At 44.5% G+C, this 21,609-nt stretch overlaps 1 protein-coding gene across 2 annotated transcripts in view; it reads left to right on the forward strand.

Annotated features, from left to right (window-relative positions):
• The first annotated feature begins 1,991 nt into the window (after positions 1-1,991).
• Positions 1,992-21,609, forward strand: part of ssbp2a (single stranded DNA binding protein 2a) — a 56,234-nt gene continuing 36,616 nt past the window's right edge. Inside the window, exon 1 of one of the 2 annotated variants that reach the window (XM_030416791.1) lies at positions 1,992-2,152. In XM_030416791.1, coding sequence (XP_030272651.1) covers positions 2,097-2,152 — 56 coding nt within the window. In that variant the 5' untranslated portion in view covers positions 1,992-2,096. The remainder of the gene's footprint in view (positions 2,153-21,609) is intronic. The other variant, XM_030416792.1, reaches the window with a different exon arrangement.

Below are 21,609 nucleotides of genomic sequence, written 5' to 3' on the forward strand. Positions count from 1 at the left end.
CACGTTGTTAACAGAGGTCAACTCAGCATAGAGAGTGGGCTGGCTCCACTTACTACTACTCCCTCTCTCTCTCTCTCTCTCGCTCTCTCTCTACCTATTTATCTTTCTGTCTATCTATCTATCTATCTGTCTATCTATCTATCTGTCTATCTATCATGTTCAGTGCCCCTGTCTCCCCCCCTCTATCTTTTCACAGTCTGTCATTTTCACTTCACCTTCAGTGGGGCCAATAAGTTACACGAGAGACGATTGAGTGCGCGCACGTATGAACGTGATGATTGTGTACGTGATGATGTGACTTCAGGATCGTGACAACAGGCAGGTGACCTCGTCCGCTCACGTTTGATCTGATTTGACTTTTTTTTTTTTTTACGTAACGTGACCTGTAACCCTTTACATCTTCCCTCTCTCTCTTTCTCCCTCCCTCGCTTCCTCGTTCTTTCTCGCCTCCTCTCTCCTCCTCCTCCTCCTCCTCCTCCTCCTCCACCCTCCTCTGGAACACATGGTTATCGCCTGCTAGTGGTTGTCATGGTGATCGACCCCGAGGGACTCATCCCAAAACCAAAAGTTCTGCTCGTCTGAAATAGAACCTCCGCCTCTCTCCAGGGGGATGGGGGTTCATTTGACACATGGGGAGGGAGGCAGGGAGAGAGAGAGAGAGATGAGAGAGGAGAGGAAAGAGAGAGAGAGAATGAAGCAGTGTGCATCCATTCCAACTGGGTCACATCACGGGAGCATTGCGTAAGCGTAAACACTGCTGCCCCTGTGCTATGCCCTTAACACACTCCTAACACACACACGCACACACACCGTATCTTTCCAGAGCCTACTTCTGTCTGGGAATCCAGCGTTTTGTACGGCAGTCTGTAGTGTTTTTCAGACGCTGCACGGCACCAAGCTGTGGTCCATCTCTTTTTCTCTCGAAGCTCTTTCTCTCAGTGGATTTGCAATAAGTACATCGTGACAGTGGAGTGAACCCTCCTCTCTGTTTGCTGCCAGACTGGACAGCAGCATGACGTAGCACTTCTTCCCTGCTGCATATACAAACACACACACACACACACACACACACCCCCACACACACACACACACACATTCATGCACACAGTGTTCTATGAAGATGTTTCTACAGCCACCATGACCTCTAGCTTTTGGAAAAACAGGGCTGCAAATGTACAAAACGTGTGTTATTTCCACGATCAACAGCTCCCCTTTTCAGTCGCCGAGGATTCACTCACACAGTGCGGGGCCTTCAGAGGATTTCAGCTGTTGTTTCTCCAAAAGGTCATCATTTATACTTTACAGCTGCTCACCCTCGATGTCCTTCCCCTCTCCGAAGCATCACTGGACGCCTCTTCTAGGTTTGACAGCAGCAGCTTCTCGAGCATGTTTAAAGCTTCTTATGTGGCCACATCATCCCACAGCACACCCTCCCTGCGCACGCCGGCTGTGATGTTTACAGGCCCTCAGCGGCGCTCATCTGTTCCCAACATGCTTCGCTCTACACATGTTTGGATATCTTAACACCTTCGTAAATAAACACCAATGCAAATGCAGTTTGTATTTGCGAGAGTTGTTTGCGCAATGCGCTGTGTGCGCGTCGGTAGAGGGTGTGATTGTCTATAAAAGGAACAGCCAAAGCCAGTTGTTTAAAATCCTAGTTGGACGGTTTCAAATCCCCCTATTGCACTGAGAGAGGAGAATAGAGGGAGGGAGTCTGGATGTATGTGTGTGTATATGTGTGTGTGTGTGTGTGTGCGTGTATGTGTGCGTGTCTGTCTGTCTGCATGTCAGGAGAGCCTTTCCAATCAGGGACAGGATGGGAGAGACACTGACAGACACACAGACAGACAGACAGGGTAAGCAGTAAGACAGAGAGAGAGAGAGAGAGAGAGAGAAATGGGGGTGGGGCTATTTCGAGGGGGCGTGGTCACGCAGCTGTCACTCACTGGTGGTTGCCATGGCGAGCGGGCGGTCCCGAACAGCGGGACATCCAATGGGAGACGACGCTGCTTGTGTCGCCATGGTGACGGGGCTGTGCCCAGGGAGGTTGTGATGGGTTGACAGGTGCGTGACAATCGGAGCTCTCTGCAAGCATGTACGCCAAAGGCAAGAGTAGCAACGTGCCGTCCGACAGCCAAGCCAGAGAAAAGTAAGTTTTATTTATGGGGGAGGAAACCGCGGCTGCGAGGGAAGTTGATGAGCGGCCGGGGGCAGTCACACACCGAGCTGCGGCAGGGGAGGGCACACGGCGCCACGCTCGGCGGCATGGAGCTCTCCGCTCAGCGCTGCGCACGGCTTGGGAAAGTTGACCGCTTCATTTTATTTGAGGGAAAGATAGACATTTTGTCGGCGGGTTTTGTTTTGGTTTTTTTAATTTATTTATTTATTATTGCGATCAGACACAGTTGGTCAGGATTTAACACGCAGTTGGTGTTGGTGTGTCTGCTTCAGCTTATTTTGTTTTTATTCTCTGAATCCAGCAACATATTGCGATGTCTTGGCATTTCTGCGCTCGTTGTCTTTTATTATCATCTCATCCGGAGATAGTTCCTCGTAAACATTCACTTGTGGTTTCGCGTGGGTTTACCTGTGTTTTTCCCGCGTGTGTTTCACTGTTCCGACTTGGTGACATTGTGGCAGTTTTGTAAACATGAACCCTCGGCGACCGTCCGTGCGTCCGTCCGTCGGTGGAAGCGGCAACAAAGTCCGCGCATTCGGCCGCTCGCACGCCGCTGTGCGTCCGGAGGTGTCGCTTTTCCAAACAGTCCGTCTGTCGCCCGAACGCCACGCTCCTCTCCCCGAGTCCAGCCACCGATACAGTATGTGGGGTTTGTGACAGCGGGCAGTCCGCTTGTCTCCACGTCGGGCGAGACAGGGACAGTCGATCCGGCTCTCTGTGAGATAGCTGCCTATGTAGAAAGGGGGGCACAGTACTGATGTGTGTTTACATAGCAGTGCTTGTCATGGCGCACAGACAGAGTCCACAGACAGACAGCAGTTTGACCCGTGAGTGGAACTAATCAGGCTTTTTTTTCCCTCACCAGACATGAGCTTTTACATTGGAGTTAGTTTGGGACGTGGACAATGTTAAACTCTACAAATATGCTACAAATACCCAAACTTAAAAAAAAAAAAATTGTAACAGTCTGGCGCAGGATGTACAGCTTACCTCCTGTAATGTATGAGATGTGAAAAAAAAAACAAAAACAAATAAACAAATCCAGATGTGCCAAAACCTGAGTCGCAGAGGATAACAGATCCTGTATGGGATTTTTTTGGAGGTGAAGCCCCCACTCTGTTGCAGTCAGCCGGGCACGGCCGCTCTGTGCATTTTGGATGCTGAGGGTCAGATGGTCACTGAGCAGGGATCATAGATCAGCACCCACTGGGAGGCAGGAGCATGTACTTCTTGATGTGCCTTTTGAGTGTGAGCAGCCAGATTCGTGTACGCTCGCTTCTTTCACCTTCTCTGATTGACCGATGAGAGGAGAGATGGAGAGGAGTGTGATGAAACCTGTGCATTTAACCTGTGTGTGTACCTGTAGGAGTGTGTTAATCATCTCACCTCCGCTCGGAGCCACTGCTACTTATTTATTGTGTCTTTTGAATCCAGCTCGCTCATGTTTGTCCACAGTGTGATGGAGTGTACAGCTCCATCCCCTGAGCCCCATCCTTCATCCTCCAATCGATATGAAAAGGATAGGACAGAGCAGCGTGGCTCTCTCGCTGACTTACTGCACGCACCGACGCGGGCAGAGATGGAAATCTTCCTCGAGGCCTGGAAGACAGTTTGTGTGGAAAAAAAATGTGAGCGTATGCGTAAGCGTGTAGTGCGTGAGATAAGCTCTTCTGTCGGTAAAACGCGGCAGATACTTATTCTGTGGAAGTGTCAGGGCAACGAGATTAACCTATGACGAACAGGCTTCATTTGGCTTTTTCAGGCGCACCGTGTCAACATGGCCTGTAAGTGGATTGCCTGCTGTCTCTAAAGGAATCATACACCCAAACTTTGTTACTTAACTTTTGGGTTTATTGAGCATGTGTTCAAACGTCGCAGCCACAAATGCACCACGTTTATTTGCTGTGACTGAGCCATCTGCTGCAGTGTCTCCGTTTCTGTGGTGGATTCTGTCAGAAATGTTGACACACGATCCCTGAGACACTCCACTGAAGTGTTTATGGAATCAAAAACAGGCGAGCTCTGTCCTGCCGACGCTCAACTTCTCGCTTTTTAATGTCTCACTGTTTGGCATCGCTTTTAATTTGGACTTCCACTCAGATCCTTTTTCGTTATCTTGTGTTTTTCGCTACCCGGCCAGAGGGATGTTTCCACCGGGCATTAATGTCAAGGCCACGGCACAAAGAAAAGGGACTGGGCGAAAACACGCCAGATGAAAACACAGCGAAAGGCAAATATCAGACGAGGCAGAATTCCATTTGTCTCTTAACAAGCAGCCTTGTTTATCAGTGGTGTGTATCGGAGGAGCAGAGCGGGGCCCAGCGCTGCCGAGGCTTCAGTTGTTTCTCATTTCTGCAGCGCAGCGGGGGATCAGAGGCTGGGAGAGGCAGAGGGCACCAACAGATTGAGGGAGAGGAGGAGGAGGGGAGAGAGCAGGACTGAGGGAATTTGCTGGATCATTAGTTTACAGTGTTGTAGTATTGACCTCAGAATGGACCCCCGCAGACACGGGGCCCTGGCGTCTCGCCCATGTAGATGTAGAGGAGCTCTAAATGCAACTGACCTCCGTGCAGCTCTCTTCCCTGGTGTGTGGGTGCGATAAGCATCTGATTCGTGTGGCGCACCCTCGCTACAAATGCATGTTGGGAACTTTTTCTGCTTCTCCAGGTTAATATAACGTAGATTTTCCAATGTTTATCCGGTGGTTTTGCGCTTTGACTTGGAGATAAAAAGTAATATGGGGTGATAAAAGCCTCGCTTCGGGAGAATCACAAAATGCAGCATTTTAATAAAGATTCGACGTTAAATGCCATATAAAGCTGTAGATTTACTGTATCCAGTCTGCCCGAGATTACCAAACCAAAATAAAAAGGAAGCTTCATTTTCTCTTGTTTAAGGAATAGCGTGGGTACTTACAGTTTCTACCCTCGCTGGAAATACGAAAACTTCCAGACCTTTGAATTTCTCTGCGAGAATCATTATAAGGCTTGACATCTCTAAATAATGTCAAATAGGAATTAATCTTAACAAAGGGGCTGCGAGATTAGGTGAGAAAATTACGTTAACTTGACAGATATTGTGATTGTGGGAATGAAATGTTTTTTTGCCTCACTGTATTAATTTTCACTGAAAACAACTATTAAAATTATGACGATGTGACATTTTAATAACTCATTTGAAGAACAATATTTTGTAGGCCAGGGCGTCTCTGCAGCACTACAGTAGTTTTTTATTTAATGCTGTTTTGTTACATGTAACTTGTGACGTCACTTTGTCCACTGGCGTCACTTTGCTCTCTTTTTAATGAATACTCAGATGCAGGGGTTTCAGACTGAAGGTGCCCGCTCTGCGTGGCAACAGAGTCTTATCACAGAGCAGCAGGAGACTCATTTCTCTTCACCGTTTTGGCAAAATTTTGGATTTAAACCAAACGCTCACAGGGAACCTATTAATGTTAATGAAAGAAAAGGCGTCGGTTACCTCACTGAGACGCTGGAGGTGTGCAGCCTGTTGCCTGCAGCTCTTAATCTAACGGCTAACTGAGGCTGATTTTGTCCCATTACTCCTACAGAATGAACAGACTGCTCCGCAAACTGTTCCACAGTCAACAACGGTCGGAAATGACTTGTTTTGCGCTGTAGCCATTTTTTGACCAATGATTGCAGTAAGCGTTAAACTTACTACATAATAACTTGTGTGTTGTCAGTTAAATGCTAGTAATAAGAAGCTGCAGCAGTAGGAAGGTTCGTTTGCATTAGCACTAAATTAATGTAGTGCGCTATAGATGGGGACTTTTCTTTTAAAAGCCTCGGTGTTATCATTAATTAATAAGCTTTATTTAATCTGTACCCTTTACAGAGGATGGTGTGCAGATAAAGAGGAGCAGATGAGTAAGAAACTGATGTTTGGTTCACAGAAATCATAGAAATTGATAAATAATCGTCTTACTTAACTCCAGTGGTATCGTATCATGCACATAGTTTGATGTTCCACAGTTATGTGAAATCTGCCTCCGACAACTTGTTTGTGTTGTTCAAAGCTCTGAAAAATGACATTTGGGAGAGTCAGCAGAGACAATATCCCTGATTTATCCATCAATAATTTTGATTAGGACCATTTCTTTTGTTAAAGTAGTTCCAGTAACAAACTGTTGGCAGCGAGGTGTATGGGTGATGCTGAGCCACTTGCTTTTCTTTGACATTTTCGAGGTTAAATAAAAGAGTTTTGGGGTTTTTGGACTGCCGGTTGGACAAAAGAAGCAATTAAAAGATGTCACTTTGTGATTAGAGTTTTTCAAAAAAAAATGTTTTACGTTTAATACACCAAACCATTAATTGATTAATGTTGAAAATAATCATCTGATTAAATGTTGCTGAACACAATCTTTAGCTGCAGCCCGACTCCACACCTGTGTGCCTGTAGTGAACTCTTATCCTTTCCGCTGTCTTTTTCCCCCTCTCTCTGGCTGTACCTGTGTAGCGGCCCGCACTTGATTTTGATTCGGAGTGACAGTACACGACCACTGACTGTGTACTGCAGTTGTTCAACGAGTGTAGGTCTCAGTCACTGGCAGTTAGAGGACACATTCCACATAGTTCTGGGATTGCGGTTCGGAGTGAGTTGCATCGCAGCGCATACTACACATTCCTTTTTTTCCCCCTTTTCTGTGTGCGTGAAATGAACATGGAACAAACACTGCTTAAAACACACACACATGCCAACAAGTCTTCTCGCTTCTCTCCGTCCCTCTTGGTCCCACAGACATAAAGTACAGCACGTATCTGCCTTCGTGGGCTTTTTCCTAGAAAGTGAAACCTGTTAGTTTCTTTTTTTTTTTGATTAGTTTTTCTTGTACTTATCAGATTTATAAGCTGTATACTCACAATTGTAAAAAGTCCAACTGTCATAAGTGCCATTGTTGTTCTATCTGTAGTTCAGCTGCCAGCCATAAATCTGGTGCAGACTTAAGCATTTGTGGTGCTGTAAGGATCATCATTCTGCACACATACACACACAGACACACGCACGCACACACACACACACACATACACACACACAGCTACTTCTGAACTGAGACACCTCAGAATCCTGCCAGGAGGCTGCCAATGCAGCATTGCGCAGACTGAGGCAAAGCAGTGCATGCTGGGAGTGTTTATCCGATAGAAGCGATTCAGGCTGCCACTCTGGCTCTGACAGCGAGTCGCATTACAGGAGAACTACAATAAAAATAGAGCAGCATCTCTCACACACATGCACTGTACGCTCACGACGCCTTCCCTCCAACTTTTTCGGGGGGAAACTGATTTCGCGGCAGCTGCCACCTGATGAATGTAATTGATGAGCTTTTTGTTTGTTTGCTATGATCTCAGTGTCCTTGAGAAATGACACTCATTAGAGGAAGGAGCGAGGAAGATCATTTGTTAGAGCATGAACAAAGGAATATAGCCAGAGGACAAACATATGTTGTCTGTCGGCTTGGTGGAATAAATGAGCGTCAGACTTGAATGGCGGAAAAAAAAAAACAAATTAAAAGTTCGACAACAGGTCAGCGGTTTAGAGGTTAAAGAATGAGACGGGGGGACTGACTGAAAGAACGATCAGAGGGGGAAGAGAGAGTTTGTGTCCAGGTCAGACCGGGTCAGGTGATCTCCTGCAGGACCTCATGGTCTAATGCTCCGTAATGGCTGTGAGTCGGAACCTCTGCACTCTACACTCTCTCTGTGGAATCACTTACGTTGGGTAAGTGGCCACACCTGGTTCTGTTGGCTTAAGTCCAGTGGCGGGAGTAAAAAGCCCCGGTGAGAGACCCCTCGCCCTATATATGAGAGCCACATGGTGAGGCCTCCGCTTTAACTGAGCTCTGCTCCTCCCTGTTGACAGAGAACAATATAAATCTGTGTGATAATGTGTGTGTCTGTATCCGCTCTGTGCTGCTTTGGGTCAACAGAGAGCAGACTGCATGTGTAAGTCAGTAAGCCCATCTGAGCTGCCTGCTTACAGCACTTTCCCCATATGTTTCACCCTCAAAAATCAACCTCCATCTGGCTGTCACGCTGCCTTGTGCGAATGTGAACCGCAACATCCAGTGATCATTACACAGCTAATAGCCTCTCCGGCTCTCGTGGGACACTTGTGAACAACTGCGAGAACCCTGCGAGAACTGTCACCGCGTCCCTATTGTCGCGTTTCACCCACACTTGACGGTCAGAGCGAAGGCATCGCCTTGAAACTGCTGCCAATGTGTAACGTTTAATCCTGGCAGCGTTTTAGATTAGCATCAATCTGGGATTACAAGAAAAACCAGACAAGAAATGGAGCTCTGATATGTTTTCTTTTCTCCTGCGTATACAGAGCTGTTTTCAAACGAAAAGTGATGATGACAGTTTGACAAGGCCTTGATAGAAAACACTTTTTAACCTGCTGAACACATAGAGGCTGTTAAAAGTTCTCTTTTATCTGCTGGCATCCCTCCTAGTCTCTCTCTTATCCTCGCTGCCAGAGATGTAACTTGCCACAGAACTGCTATCAAAGCAGCGGCCTCTTATTGAGCTGTGTTAGGCGGGTGAGGGGGAGGGAGACAGCCTCTGATCGACGCAGGCAGAAAAAGGGGTGATGTGTCAATCAACAGAGAGGACCCTGTAGAAGGCACCCTCACAGGACGCCTTGGGGTCCTTAGGAAGGATCGACGTGACAAAAAGCCTCCGTCGGCATCAGATAGCATGTGGGAAAGAAGGGGAAGAGAGGAGGAGAGGGCACAGCATCCTGAAAGTCTTTTATCAATCCCTTCAAAAGACGGAGGATACGGAAGAGTGAGTTTATCACCCGGTGCCGGTCCCTTAGGACCCCATGGGTGTCCCTGGATGCTTCGGTTTTAATTAGAAACACACCGTCACATCATATCTTTCTCTTCTCTTCTCTTCTCTAAGAACCCACTACTTCTACCTGCAAAAGTTACACTGTATCAGATTTATCTTTGGGATTAAGACACTGACATTTGGTGAGAGGAGGATTCACATCAGTGCACTGTGGATGAGTGTGAGACGTGAAGCAGAGAGGGAGGCATTTTATAGTATGCTTTGTTGACCATGACTGGGAAGTGCGATCCATGCTGCCAGGCTTTGTTCCTGTTGTTAGTAGTAGCACTTGTGGTTTTTGTCAGGAAGGCTTTTTTTTTTTGTGCCCCTGGTGACACCAAATATGCACAGCTTTGCTCCAAACCACAGCCCGGTAGTCAGGACGCTCCCTCAAAGCGCTTCCTGTAACATGAGTGCTGCAGCCAAAAGTAAATGCTGTTGGTGGAAACAACACTTACTGTCTACAGATTCAGTTGAGAAAAAAGGCCAAAGCCTGCTCACTGCTTTACTGATTGGCAGTACAACATTTTTTTTTTCTTTTGTCAGAAACATCCACCATCTTCATTTATTTTCAGTAATCAGACGAGTTCCAAAGGTCTTTTTTTAAAGCTTCTGTTGAGGTTTTGAAATGAATCTTCAAATGTATGTTGTCATTGAATGTGACATTATCACCATAAACATAATAAAAAAAAAAAACAAAATGATTTGAATTAATTTATTTATGAAATTAGATAAGTTAGTCTTTTATACGAATGTATTCAATAAATGTAAGTGAACCAACCTGATGATCTCTTCAGCATCTTTCTGCAGTAATTGGTATAAAAATGATGACATCATAATGCAGCGCCGTGTGCTGGGCGAATGCAGGTACATAATATGACCTTTTTTTAAGGACTAAAGTAATTTATTAGAATCTTATCAGAGTTTATGACCACATTGAAAATGTTGTTTTCAAAAGGTTACTGGTCAACACATATGGACTTATGGACTTTATAATGCTCTGGAGTTATTGGCTATTTAACAATCCTATGCAGCAACCAATGAAATACTGATATGAGGGCTGCCAATAGTCTTGCTTGTGCCCAGGAAAGATGATCTCCAAAAGGACCTCCAGCAGATTTTATGGGTTAGAGTGCCCTTTTAGGCACTGCCATGACCCAGGGCCCTGGACAACTTACCTGGTGTTCCCTTCTGACGGCAACCCTGCTGGTAATATAAGTGTAACCTGATCTAATGTTCAACTGTACAGAAGTATCAACAAAGAAACAACACAGCGTTTGAATATTTATTTAGACTTTGAATGTCAGCATTATGAATGAAGCTTTTGAAGCTTCAAACTATTTTGTACAGCCCTGCCAGTGATGTAACGCACGTCTTTATTTTTATCAACATGAGTCAGCTGCGTCTCACTTTTACTGTATGATAACAGCTCTTGTGCTCGCCACTGTAGTCTAACTTGAATTTCTATTGTCAGTGCCATAGTGTAAGTGCGGATGCTGCTGTGCCTCCCCTGCCTGCTGAGCATAGTGGAGGTTGGTTGGCGGCCTCTCTGCTGATATTCCTCCATCATTGATATGCAAGCTGCATCGCACAGGCACTAGCGCAAGGTTAAGCATGCGTGACGGCCAGGCTTAGGAACTGCTCCAGACTCTCTCTCTCTCTCTCTCTCTCTTTCTCTCTCTCTCTCTCTCTCTCTCACTCTCTCTCTCTCTCTCTCTCTCTTTCTATACATATATATGTGCGTGTGTGTGATATATATAATACATATATATACATTAGCACGAACGCACATTAGTTCTTTTAATGTCGTGGCCTCAGATGTCCCTTGTCTGTTTTGTGAAGTTGAACCACAGAGTTCTTCACTTTAATTCTCCATGAATGAATCGTCCTTACATGACCACATACAGGCCGTCTGTCCACTGATCCTTATATAGTCCTCCATGACATTTCCTCCCCCCTGAATACAAGGCAGTATATCCTCTCGCTTAGGATTTAAATCTCTGGCATTGAGTTCTTGCCATTTTAAGGTCCACTAAATGCCATTTCTCATCCACAGAGAAGCAGGGGTGATAAGTGAAATGAATGACACACGATGCAGAGCAGGGCAACAGTGATTGAAGCTTACTGACCGGGAAGAAGTACAGCTAGTGCATGTCTTCACCTCGACTTAGCGTGTTTTTTCTCATTATTAAACAGTATTATTCATTCAGAGACATCTCGGTGCATACAGTTTCCTGCTAATGTATACAACCTCATGTTGCAGCAAGATGTGTTTCTCTGAATGGTTATTTATACTTCCTCTCGAGCCTCTGTGCAGGCCTTAATAGCCTCACATTCTTTCCTAAATTGCTGTAGATTGCCTTCATCTGTGTCAGTTTTTTTTTTAGTTTTTTTTTATCTCATCTCGAAGCTTTGTTGTTCAAAAAGAATAGAGGCCTATTAGTTCCAAAAGAATTCTAATCCTATAAGATTAGAGCAGTGCCTTCCTCCTGGTTGTCTCCGTCTCCCTCTGGTTTTTTGGTGGAGTTGCTCCTGATTGAGGAATGTTGCATTGTGTGAGCCGAACAATGCCGGCGTGACGTCGGACAGTCTGCGGTTGCAGGCAGGAGAGGAGAGTGACACTCGAGTTCCTGCACGCTACTTTAGGACAGGGAAGCCGCGACCGGGCCCAGTTGATGGCAGCAACACCTGAGAAACATATGTGTACAGCCGTGTGTGAGACAGTTTGTCCAACACAGCAACAGTCTAATATATTTTTCCTTACGGTGCTTAAAATAGTGTGAGCAACTATGAACTGTACTGTGACTACACTGCAATACAAGAACCCTGCTGTTCCTTCTCGTCCATGTTTTATGGACGAGGACACCGGCATTTGGACTTGCAAGCTTTCAGCAATATATCATATGCAGTCACCAAGTTGCATATTTGAGAGTTCCCACACGGTTTTTGTTTTAATACCAGTCAGCTTGGATTAACAGTCAGTAATGTAATTAGCTAGCTAGCTACAACTAATCAAATCTCCTGGAGAAAGTCAATGGTTTAGCCGGCAATGGACAGAAAGAGAAGCATGTTTCTGTCTTAAACCAAGGTCATTTGGCAATTAATAAGAAGTGACAGTTGTTAACCTACCACCGTTATCATTGTAAACTCTACACTAACATCAAGCTTGGTCCACTAGGATAGGGACCCAGCCTTTAATAAGGGTTGTAGGCCTACGCGACCTACCAGGTGAGCTACCAGGCGCCTGTGATTTGTTTTTTTATCCACAAGTTTTCTGGGGAGGTTACTGGGGAAAAAAGTTAAGACTGATACTTCTGGTGGTTGGTTGAACAGAGTATCATAATAACTGCAGACGGGACTTTCAGAACTTTAAAAGCATTAGGTAAATGGGCTAACAGTGCCAATAGTATTCCCTCACTCGTGTATAAATAAAAATCACTCTCAGAATAAGGATTAGCGTCCTCGTACCATGGAAATGCATGCTAATTTGCGCAAGGAATCAAAAGGGGTTGGAATAACGCAGGAAGGGCTCACACACTCAGTCATCGGTTCAACGCTGCAGCTAAGACTGACGTGGTGCAACCGGGCATTTACATGCTCCTCCAATGGTCCCGTTTCCAGAGCTGTGAAGTCGTTCATCCAAGTTCAGTGTGTTTATGAACTTTTAAGTAATTATGTTCAAACAACCCGGATGCTGCAAACATGAGATGTGCTGCATTTTATTGCTCAAAGTGGTTAAACAACTCAATAAAAGTGATTTGGTCCCAGAGTCGTCGCTGCACCAGTACACTCCATAAAACCACAGAAAACATAACTTCACCTGACTCAAAGTGTGGATGTCGTGTACAAAATGTAGCAGAATTTAGTTGTTCGGACACGAGGCAGCATTTATCAGTCATTTTGACACCACATGAATGCACTACAGTAAATCCTTCCTTCATAAACGTCACAATGTTCCCTTTTGGAGAGGTGTTCAATCGTCTTCACGGTCGATTTTAGGTCGGTTTTTTTTCAATTGTCTTTTAAAAAAAATTTTTTTTTAGGAATATTTAAAAACTGACCAGACCATGGACAATTAATCACCAACCTTTTTTGCTTATTAATTAATCGCAAAACTGGTTATGGTTGAAAAGCCTCTCACAAGTGAAAATATGTTGTCCTCCGAGTAGTAGAGATTTTACCTCTTTAAGGTTTTGAACAAGCGATTTGTGGACCTTTTGAGAGGCATTTATTCACTATTTGGTAACATTTTATGAAGAGAGCAATTAGTCAGTTGCAGCGAGTCTGTTACTTCCAGCATCAGTGTTTTGGCCGTTTTGTAGACAGAGCTAGTTATGTTTTGTTACATGTACAACTGCTCAGTATTGCCTCAGCACTCGCAATCCATTAAGCTCCCCTCTTCTCGTGAAACACTGGAAATAGACTTTAAAAGAATGCAGTAATTACCCTCGTATGATCATTAAGTGTTGTCATCAAACTCCCGAGTTCTGTCTGTAAACAGCAGTTTAATATTCTGGGCTTTATGGCTGTGTTGCATTCAGAATTTACTGTAATAGCTTGTAGAGAAAGTTGAACAAGGAAAACACTCCTAAAAATCATTGGTGTTCTTTCAGCTGTGAAATTAAACAAACTCCCCACGAGAGGTGACTCAATCTAAACAAATCAAAGCCAATGAAATGGAACTCAAATTAAGAAAGTGATGGATTTGCCTCCGCTTTTATTTGATTTATCCACTTTACATGTTCTGCAAACAGATTTCACTCGTAGAGAAGGAAAAAAAAAAAAAACCTTACTGGCTGAAACCTGTAAACAAGCGATTTTTATATAACGGACACAACTGCATTTTTGCTTGATTAGTCTCTTCGTAAACAGAGAGCGACCCATCACGCTCTCTCACCATTTCTCCCCGCTTCTCCCTCTCTATGATAAGCTGGCATTTCCTGTTATCTCAGCCCTGGGCATTGTTGTCTGCTCTGTGAGATGGCAGAGTCTCTGCGCTGCTGACAGAACAAGAACTGTCTCACTTTGTCTGATTGTGCCTGTATCAGGCTTCCTTTTTATTGTATTGTCTGTGCAAGTCTTAATTGCAGCTGCACTAATTTGCTGTTTTCAAGATGCGAGTGGGGGAGCGTATCCTGCCAGAGCTGTGATCAGTCAACATAGTCTGGTGCACACCACCCGCCGAACTCGCAGCCAGTGTTTTCACCGAAACACAAACGCACAAGGCAAAATGATGAATTTATCAATATTCGTCAACCATCGTCAACACGTACACTCAGTGACGTGAAGCAGGAATTAAAACAACAGCAGAAAAAGGTGGACTTTTTCAAATGGATATGGTTATCTAGAACTGGAAGTAGAACAGATGATAAAAATACCAAACATTGCCTTGTTTGTTTTTTTTTGTCTTTTTGTGTCAGCAAACTGAATATCTTTAGGTTTTGGAGTGTCTGTCAGACTAAAGGAAACTACCTTTGGAATTGGGAATTAACAGATTTTTCACTATTTTCTTTAATTTCATGAGCGTAACATAATTTACAGATCATCCAATATTTCAAATAATTGTTTGTGGCTGCCATAAAATGGCAGATTAAATTATTTTGGTGCCTAAACTCAAGGCACTGATCTGACACAAGTATTATAGTAGTAGTGTACTGTGCTGTTGTTTTAATATTAAATGTAACTACACATCAGGTCTCACAATCAATATTATAATTGCAATTATTTATTTAAGCTTCCTGCATGGAGACATAAGAAGATTTCATTTGTGCATTATTTGGCTTATATTTAGTTTACTTTTTTTTCTTTCTGGGTGACTTTGTGTCCTTGGAAGATAGGGGGAAGGAGGTTGGGTGGAAGATGGTTTTGGGTGTAGTCTTTTAGAGAGACAGTGCGTGCTGGATGGGGGTTACAACTGCAGTTAGGCTTGTGGTCAGAGTATCTTGATAAGCTGGCTGTTATCGGTCTCTGTCCCTTTGACCATGCAGCCACTGCACGAGCTGACAATATTCTTCTCTCTCATAAAGGTTCCAAAAAGCATAATCTGAATCGAACACTGTTTACTGAAACACTATAGTCCACGGCAGTGCCCTGCAGTTGATTAGGGATCTTGAATCAAGTAACAGTATGTTGCATTTGAGCTCTTGTGGGTATTTGCTGTTATTAAACATTTCTATTCCAGAGATACAGAAGCCAAAACTGTCCCAGCACAACTATTTAACAATTTATAACTCAAACAATAGAACCCAGAGGTTTTTTCTCTTTTTTTTCTTTATCTATCTCGTGGCTGTTTTACAGCATTTTTTCTCTTTGCATTTGACTGTCCGAACCGCGGGGAGGGGGAGGAGAGGATTCTGAGATCTCGAGCTAATGAAAGGTAAACACAAGGTCCACACTGAGGTGAGCCAAGGAACGCAGGAGTCTTCCTCTCTGGCAGGATATGAACGTCATTCTTTTGACTTAGACTACTACGCATGACATTTCACCTCTCTGCTGGTAAATTCCTCCTCGCGGGAGGAACATTTCCCTAAAAGATGCTTGGCTGTTCCCAGCGTCATGTTTGGTTTTGTGTCTTTTTCTTGTAGACTGTGAAAAAGCATTCCCTCTTCTTTTTATTTATCAGCTGAATGCAGGACATACAGTATAATGCTGCAGATCAGCATGATTATCCCTCGAGTGCTCATGTGAAAGCATTTATCAGTCTCTTGCATGAAGTCACAGTGATTTCATTTGCCTGGCCGGTCAACCTCTCACATAGTTCTGAAGTCAGCCAGCTCTGTTCACCCCGACCGCTCTCAACCAGCGCCGGCAACGCCGAGCTTTGCCAAGCCGGTGTTGGAGCATTCAGGCCTGTCAGCCAGCCAATGCTCCACTCAGGGCTTTACTATGTGTTGTGGAAGTGAGAGGGATAAAGGCTATGACAAACATTTGCTCAGCAAAGCAGCGTGTTAGGACCATCTCAGTAGAGACGAAGCAGGGAACACGAGCAGATAAAGCACACTTTATTTGAGCGTGAGTGTCTCTCCTCAGCCTGATTCCATGCGGGATTATGACGCATGTTTTGCTAATCTTCAAAGCTGGAGTGAACTTTTCACTGCACCTCCCAACTCTTGACTGTTCACCGAACCTGTAGCTGAGGTCTGCGCGGCGGCGGGTCAGCGTCAGAGAGAATCTACTATGTATGAATGTCTCGATACAAGTGCTCTGCCTTTAGCCGGAGCCATTAGAGAGACGCCAGGGGAGGCCGTGGAGGGGTAATGGAGAATATAGATTTAACTTGTGACCATCAGCAAAAATGCCAATTAGAAATGCATCAGCGAGCAGCCGGCGATAGAGCCACAGCCCACCGCCAGTTGGGGATTAATTGAAGGCATGTGTTTGACTGAGATCTCGCCATGAACTGAACGAGTCTAATGGAAGTCTTTTCACGCTTAAATAATAAATCATGTCAGCGCTGATGGATGTTTTTCTTCTACACAACAACTGATTTGATTGTGTTGCACTTATAGGGGTAACTATACTATAATCATACAACCAATCAAAGGATAGCGACCAACAAGTTTTTTTGTTTTTTAATGAATTAAAAGGGGAGAAAAGGTGCTGGGTTGGGGTTGGTGTAAGTCTAGTAGTCTAGTGTCAGTGTGGATATCATCAGTGTGACAGGCACATTGATGATATTGTCCTTTTCGGTTTTGCTCACCGGCTGCAGCATCACTCCTACCCTGCGCCGTCCTGACCTCCTCTCTTTGCGCTTCCCAGCTCCTTCCATTAATCAGTTACTCCTCTCCCTCCTCTCCGTGTCTTTCTCCCCCTGTTTCTCTCCTTCTCCTCTCCTCCCCTCTTAGCCCTCATGTTGCTGCTAATCCTTATCTCTTTATCTTTCCCTCCATCTCTCCATCTTAATCTCTCTGTTGACTGGTAAATTACCCGTCTTTGTCCTTCCCTCGATGCTATCGGTGTGTATCATTCATTGCCTTTGCGTTCTGCAGTCCTTCTCTTTTTCTAGCTTTTTTCCTATTTGAAACGGTGTGTGTGAATATGACTGTCGGCGTCCGCGTTTTTTGTGTTTGTAGTGTTTGCAGAAGAGTTGAAAGAAAAGCTGTCTCCTGCATGCTTTTTAAACAATTAATCCACCTGCACCTAGCTGTCCAACTCGGCTGCACTGAGTCATTAAAACTATACTTTCGCCTAATGAAAATGCATCGGGGATTAGGCCACCGGTGCCGGATTCTCCACATAAAGTGATTTGATCCTGTCGCTGTACCTGTCCCAGACAAGGTGCATTGCTTAAATAGCCCTGTTTTGAAGATGCTCCTCACTGTATAAAGGCTCCATGATTCCCCATGGTTGTTTGGGCTGTTTTTTTTTCTTCCCCCCCTCTGCTGTGTTCCTGAAGCCCTGCGTATAAGATGAATTATTCAGCATTGTAATGGGTCTATATTTGTCGTTGTTTATCTTGCCTCAGTGCCCCCGCCACCCTCATCACTGCCCCTACCGCCATCTCTCTCCCAGCTTTCACTCGTCTGCCTGGCTGTCTGGCAAGCATAGGCCCGCTCCACCCGCAGAGGATGCTCCACTTTAATGAATGAAGTGAAGTCATTTAGCGAGGCTCTTAATGGCACGTAAAGCCCCACTGCTAGGCTTGATTAATCAGGGAAAGTGTTTGGCTGTCACACACAGGGCTGTCCTCAGCAGGGGCAGAAGCTCGATGGCTGCACTCTCTTTTACGGCGGGGTCCCTCTCTCCATCCCCGCCAGGGTTGTCTGGAGCCCGAGCTGCCAGCGCTCCGCTCATCCACAGGTGGCGTCTGTTTGATGGTGGGCTTTTGTCGGAGCCTTGATTGCTTGAGTGAAAAGCCTGCTTGGCTTCGCTTTCGACGGGGCGTGATGATAAAGATGATGGTGATGATAATGTTTTACGATCCTTTACGAGTTAAAGGCAGGTGTCTGGGGTCTGTGTTGTGGCCTGCAGTATGATATCACGAGAGGACAGTCAGTGATGCCGGTGGACAAGGACACAAACCACTGTAAACAACAGGTCTTTGCCACTGCCTGGTACAAGAGAGCAAATCTGATTGTATGGTGACTATAGGGGGGCTGGACAAAATAACAGAAACAATGGAATGCAGTTATGCATACAGTGTAAATGCCTAAACCTCTTTATTTGAGTGCCCCTCAGAACATAGGTACAAGGGGTAGTCGTCAAAATCTCCTCCTATGAATTGTTACAACCCTTCATTACCCTCATGCGTCATCTGCAGCCATTGAAAGGCGTTTACGTTGCACTGAAGCCAACTTTCTTAGTGGTGAAACGGTGTAGATATATCATCATGTGACGCACTAGGGCCCAAAAAGACTCTTTCCGTTAGCCAACAGTGTGAAAGAAGCGGCTGTCATTTTCTTTGAACATCACAATCTTCACAAAATCACCTGTTTGGGATCATCACTTTCAGTCTTTAAGTCTAATGCATTTTGGAAAAGTCTAGAAGAGCCACAAGATTAAAACTTTTTTTTTAAATCTCTGTTCAAGTTAGCCCGACGTTGAACCGGAAGTAAGCCGACTACTGGTGCTTTAGAGGCTAACGCTTGCAACGTTTGCTCCGACCCTACCAGTCTGCACTGATATAACAGGAACAGTATGAAGTGCTGCAAGATCACTGCTGGCCATCAAAAAGGGGAGAAAGCCACACTGAAATGTGGGACTATCAGACACAACATCAGCAAAAACATGAATTGCTACTTAAGACATCAGCAAACTACAGTACTAGCAATTGTTTATGCTTGTTATTAAAAAGGGGCATCATGCATTGTAGAGAAACAAACTGTACGTGAGGTCATTTAGTAAACTTGTCACCATTGCAGTATATAGTCAGAGACCACTGAAAAGTGGATTTTACACTCTAAAATGTCCAGTTTAGTTCAGTTATTTTGTCTAATAAAGGGTTGGTTAGTCCGTTCAAACAATATATTTAAGTTAAAATGTTAATACCAGCTGCATATCAATACAGGTATAGATATCAGAACCAGCCTCAAACATCCAGTATGGGTCAGGCTGTAGAACCATCTCGCATTTTTTTGTACCTAAATTCAAAGCCTTTAAAACAGACCTACTTTAATGACACAGGAAGGGATATTTGATTAACAACAACGCAAAATACAGTTGCGGCATTGAAAATGATGCCGTAACTAAACTTTATGAGCTTTACCCAACTGCAGTTTACGGCAGGTCTAATTTATCGTAAGGTGTTAATGTTATTTCCACGGGAAATTTAAAGGAGTCACTTTATTTCTCCTTATTGCTTTATTATTCTGTGAAGTGTTCCATTTGCTTGGGAGCAAAGTGCTTCAAAGAAACTATAGCTCTCAGTAGATACTTCACAGTGTCACTTTTACTAACATTATTCTTTACTTTGAACACACACAGCAGAGATTTAAAGCAGCAATTTAGTCTTTCATAGAAGGTAAGCATATCCAGGAGATAATTACAGTATTTCAACTTCCTGACTGTGACTTAGTTCAATCTAGGATTACTTCTCTATTGTTATTACCTTTCACACAGAACCCATTGGAATTCATTTATATAAATATAATGAAATTCAATATATTCTCAGAGGCATGCTATGCTTATGTGTCTTTCATTCCATCCTCACTGTAGGTTATGTTTTCAGCACAGCGTGCCGTCATTTCATTTTTCTCTTCGAGAATGGAAGGAGTCAGGTTTAGTTTAGCCTGAATGTTTCTGTTGCAGGGTTTTGTGTTAATTTGCAGAAGGAGGTCACAGCGGGGAGCTCGACTAACTGAGACAACGCTCAGTGAGGATCCTCAACATTAGAATATGAAAGTTTACAGATCTCACCAGTATTCATCTCGGGGGCTCATCCGCTCGCACCCATCACCTCCATCCTCCCCGTCTGCCTTCTCTTTCTCCGTCTCTGTAATCCCCCTCCTCCACTGTCTTCTCCTCACCAGACCCTTTCATCTCTCTTTGCTACGCTCCTGTCACCCCATCACTCTCTTTTCTCCCATTTTTCGCTGCCTCTCTGTAATTTTCCTTCACGGCGGAATCGTGTTCCACACTCTTGCTGTCTGTTCTTATTTTTTTGTTTGGTTCATTTGTCTGTACAATTATCAAGAACTCACGTGTAACAATATACCTATGTACCAACAATCAACTGAGTCTGTGTAACCCCATTTACACAGTGAAACAGGAGTCCCTGAGAGACGTACGATGGGCCCTGAAGGCCACCATTTTTATTTATTCAAAGCAATGTTACCCCTGTTTCAAAACCGCCTTTGCCTTGCTGATGATGTCACGTGAGATGCACTGCATCCTCGCAGTGTTCATATTTCGGTTGTCATATTTCGGACAGCACTAATGGGATTATGCTCAGCAGGTGAAGTCGCGAAGTTATACCTATACACACACCTGTCAGATCATATCATAAGCTTCACCTTGCATGTTGGACTTAATGCTGCTATTATGAATCGTTTTATCAGATCAAGTGACTATGTGTAAGGAAAGAGGTCACTCAGAGTAATTAACCCACAGATATTACCCCCAGTCCATCACGGTTTAATCGCTCATCTGCGTAATTTCCAAGTAGTTGTTTTTTTTTTTTTTTTCAGTGATGAGGCTGTAAAAAAAAAAAAAACTCAACATACACTACAAATTAAGTGACTGTCTGGTGAAGAAAGCGGAGCTAAAGAGCCGGATATTTCCTGTCAGGAGTCGGTGGAGAGCAAAACGGAGCTTAAAGAAGTCACGTCCGCTCGGGAGCCAGAAACAAGACTCCGAGTGAATGCAAATGTTAATCCTCGTCTGCTGCTCGCGTAGATAAGCCACCTTCTGCCGACAAGTTCAACCATATCAGCTGCGTGAGGTGTCAGTTCTGTGTTTACAGCTTGTAGTACTGTGATGAAGTTTGACATCTGTACATGAGCGCACACGAGCACAGTTACAGTCTGCGATAATTACATACCAGGTACCAAAAGGGGCGAGACACCCCTCTCTGACCGCGGCGCTCTCCAACTGCTGCCGGAGACTGTTTGTACGCCTCACTTCCTGTTGGCAGAGACAGTGTTTCCCGCCGCTACCCGCGTCCAACAGATTCCGTTCTTGAGCAAAGAAGGCGAATGTATAGTTACAGGATGAGAGGAGCGACTGTTTCTACGGTGTTTTCTCTCTTTCTCTTGGTCATAGCTTTAAGTAAAATATGTGCCGCTTCAAAATAAAGATTGTGATTTGCACTGGATGGTTTCATCAGCAGTGAAGTATGAGGACATTCTCTGTGCAGCTAACATACTGTGGGGGCTAGATATTGCTGGTATGCTTTAACTGTCGTTTTCACGCCTCCCATTTACTCTCAGTGTAGGAAGGAATTTACTGCAGGAATGTATGATAATTAAGACAGATTCTGCAACTGCATGGCTTTTTTTCGCACCTAAAAACTCTTTAGAAAACACACTTTGCCGAGCTATTACGGTCAAATTAAGAGAAGGTTTTTTCCAAACGAGCTGCAATGTCGGTCCAGTTGGAAATCCCCAAATCAGCAGCGCACGAGTTGCTTTCCTCCAA

The sequence above is a fragment of the Sparus aurata genome, chromosome 5 (assembly GCF_900880675.1).
Source record: "Sparus aurata chromosome 5, fSpaAur1.1, whole genome shotgun sequence".
NCBI lineage: Eukaryota > Metazoa > Chordata > Actinopteri > Spariformes > Sparidae > Sparus > Sparus aurata.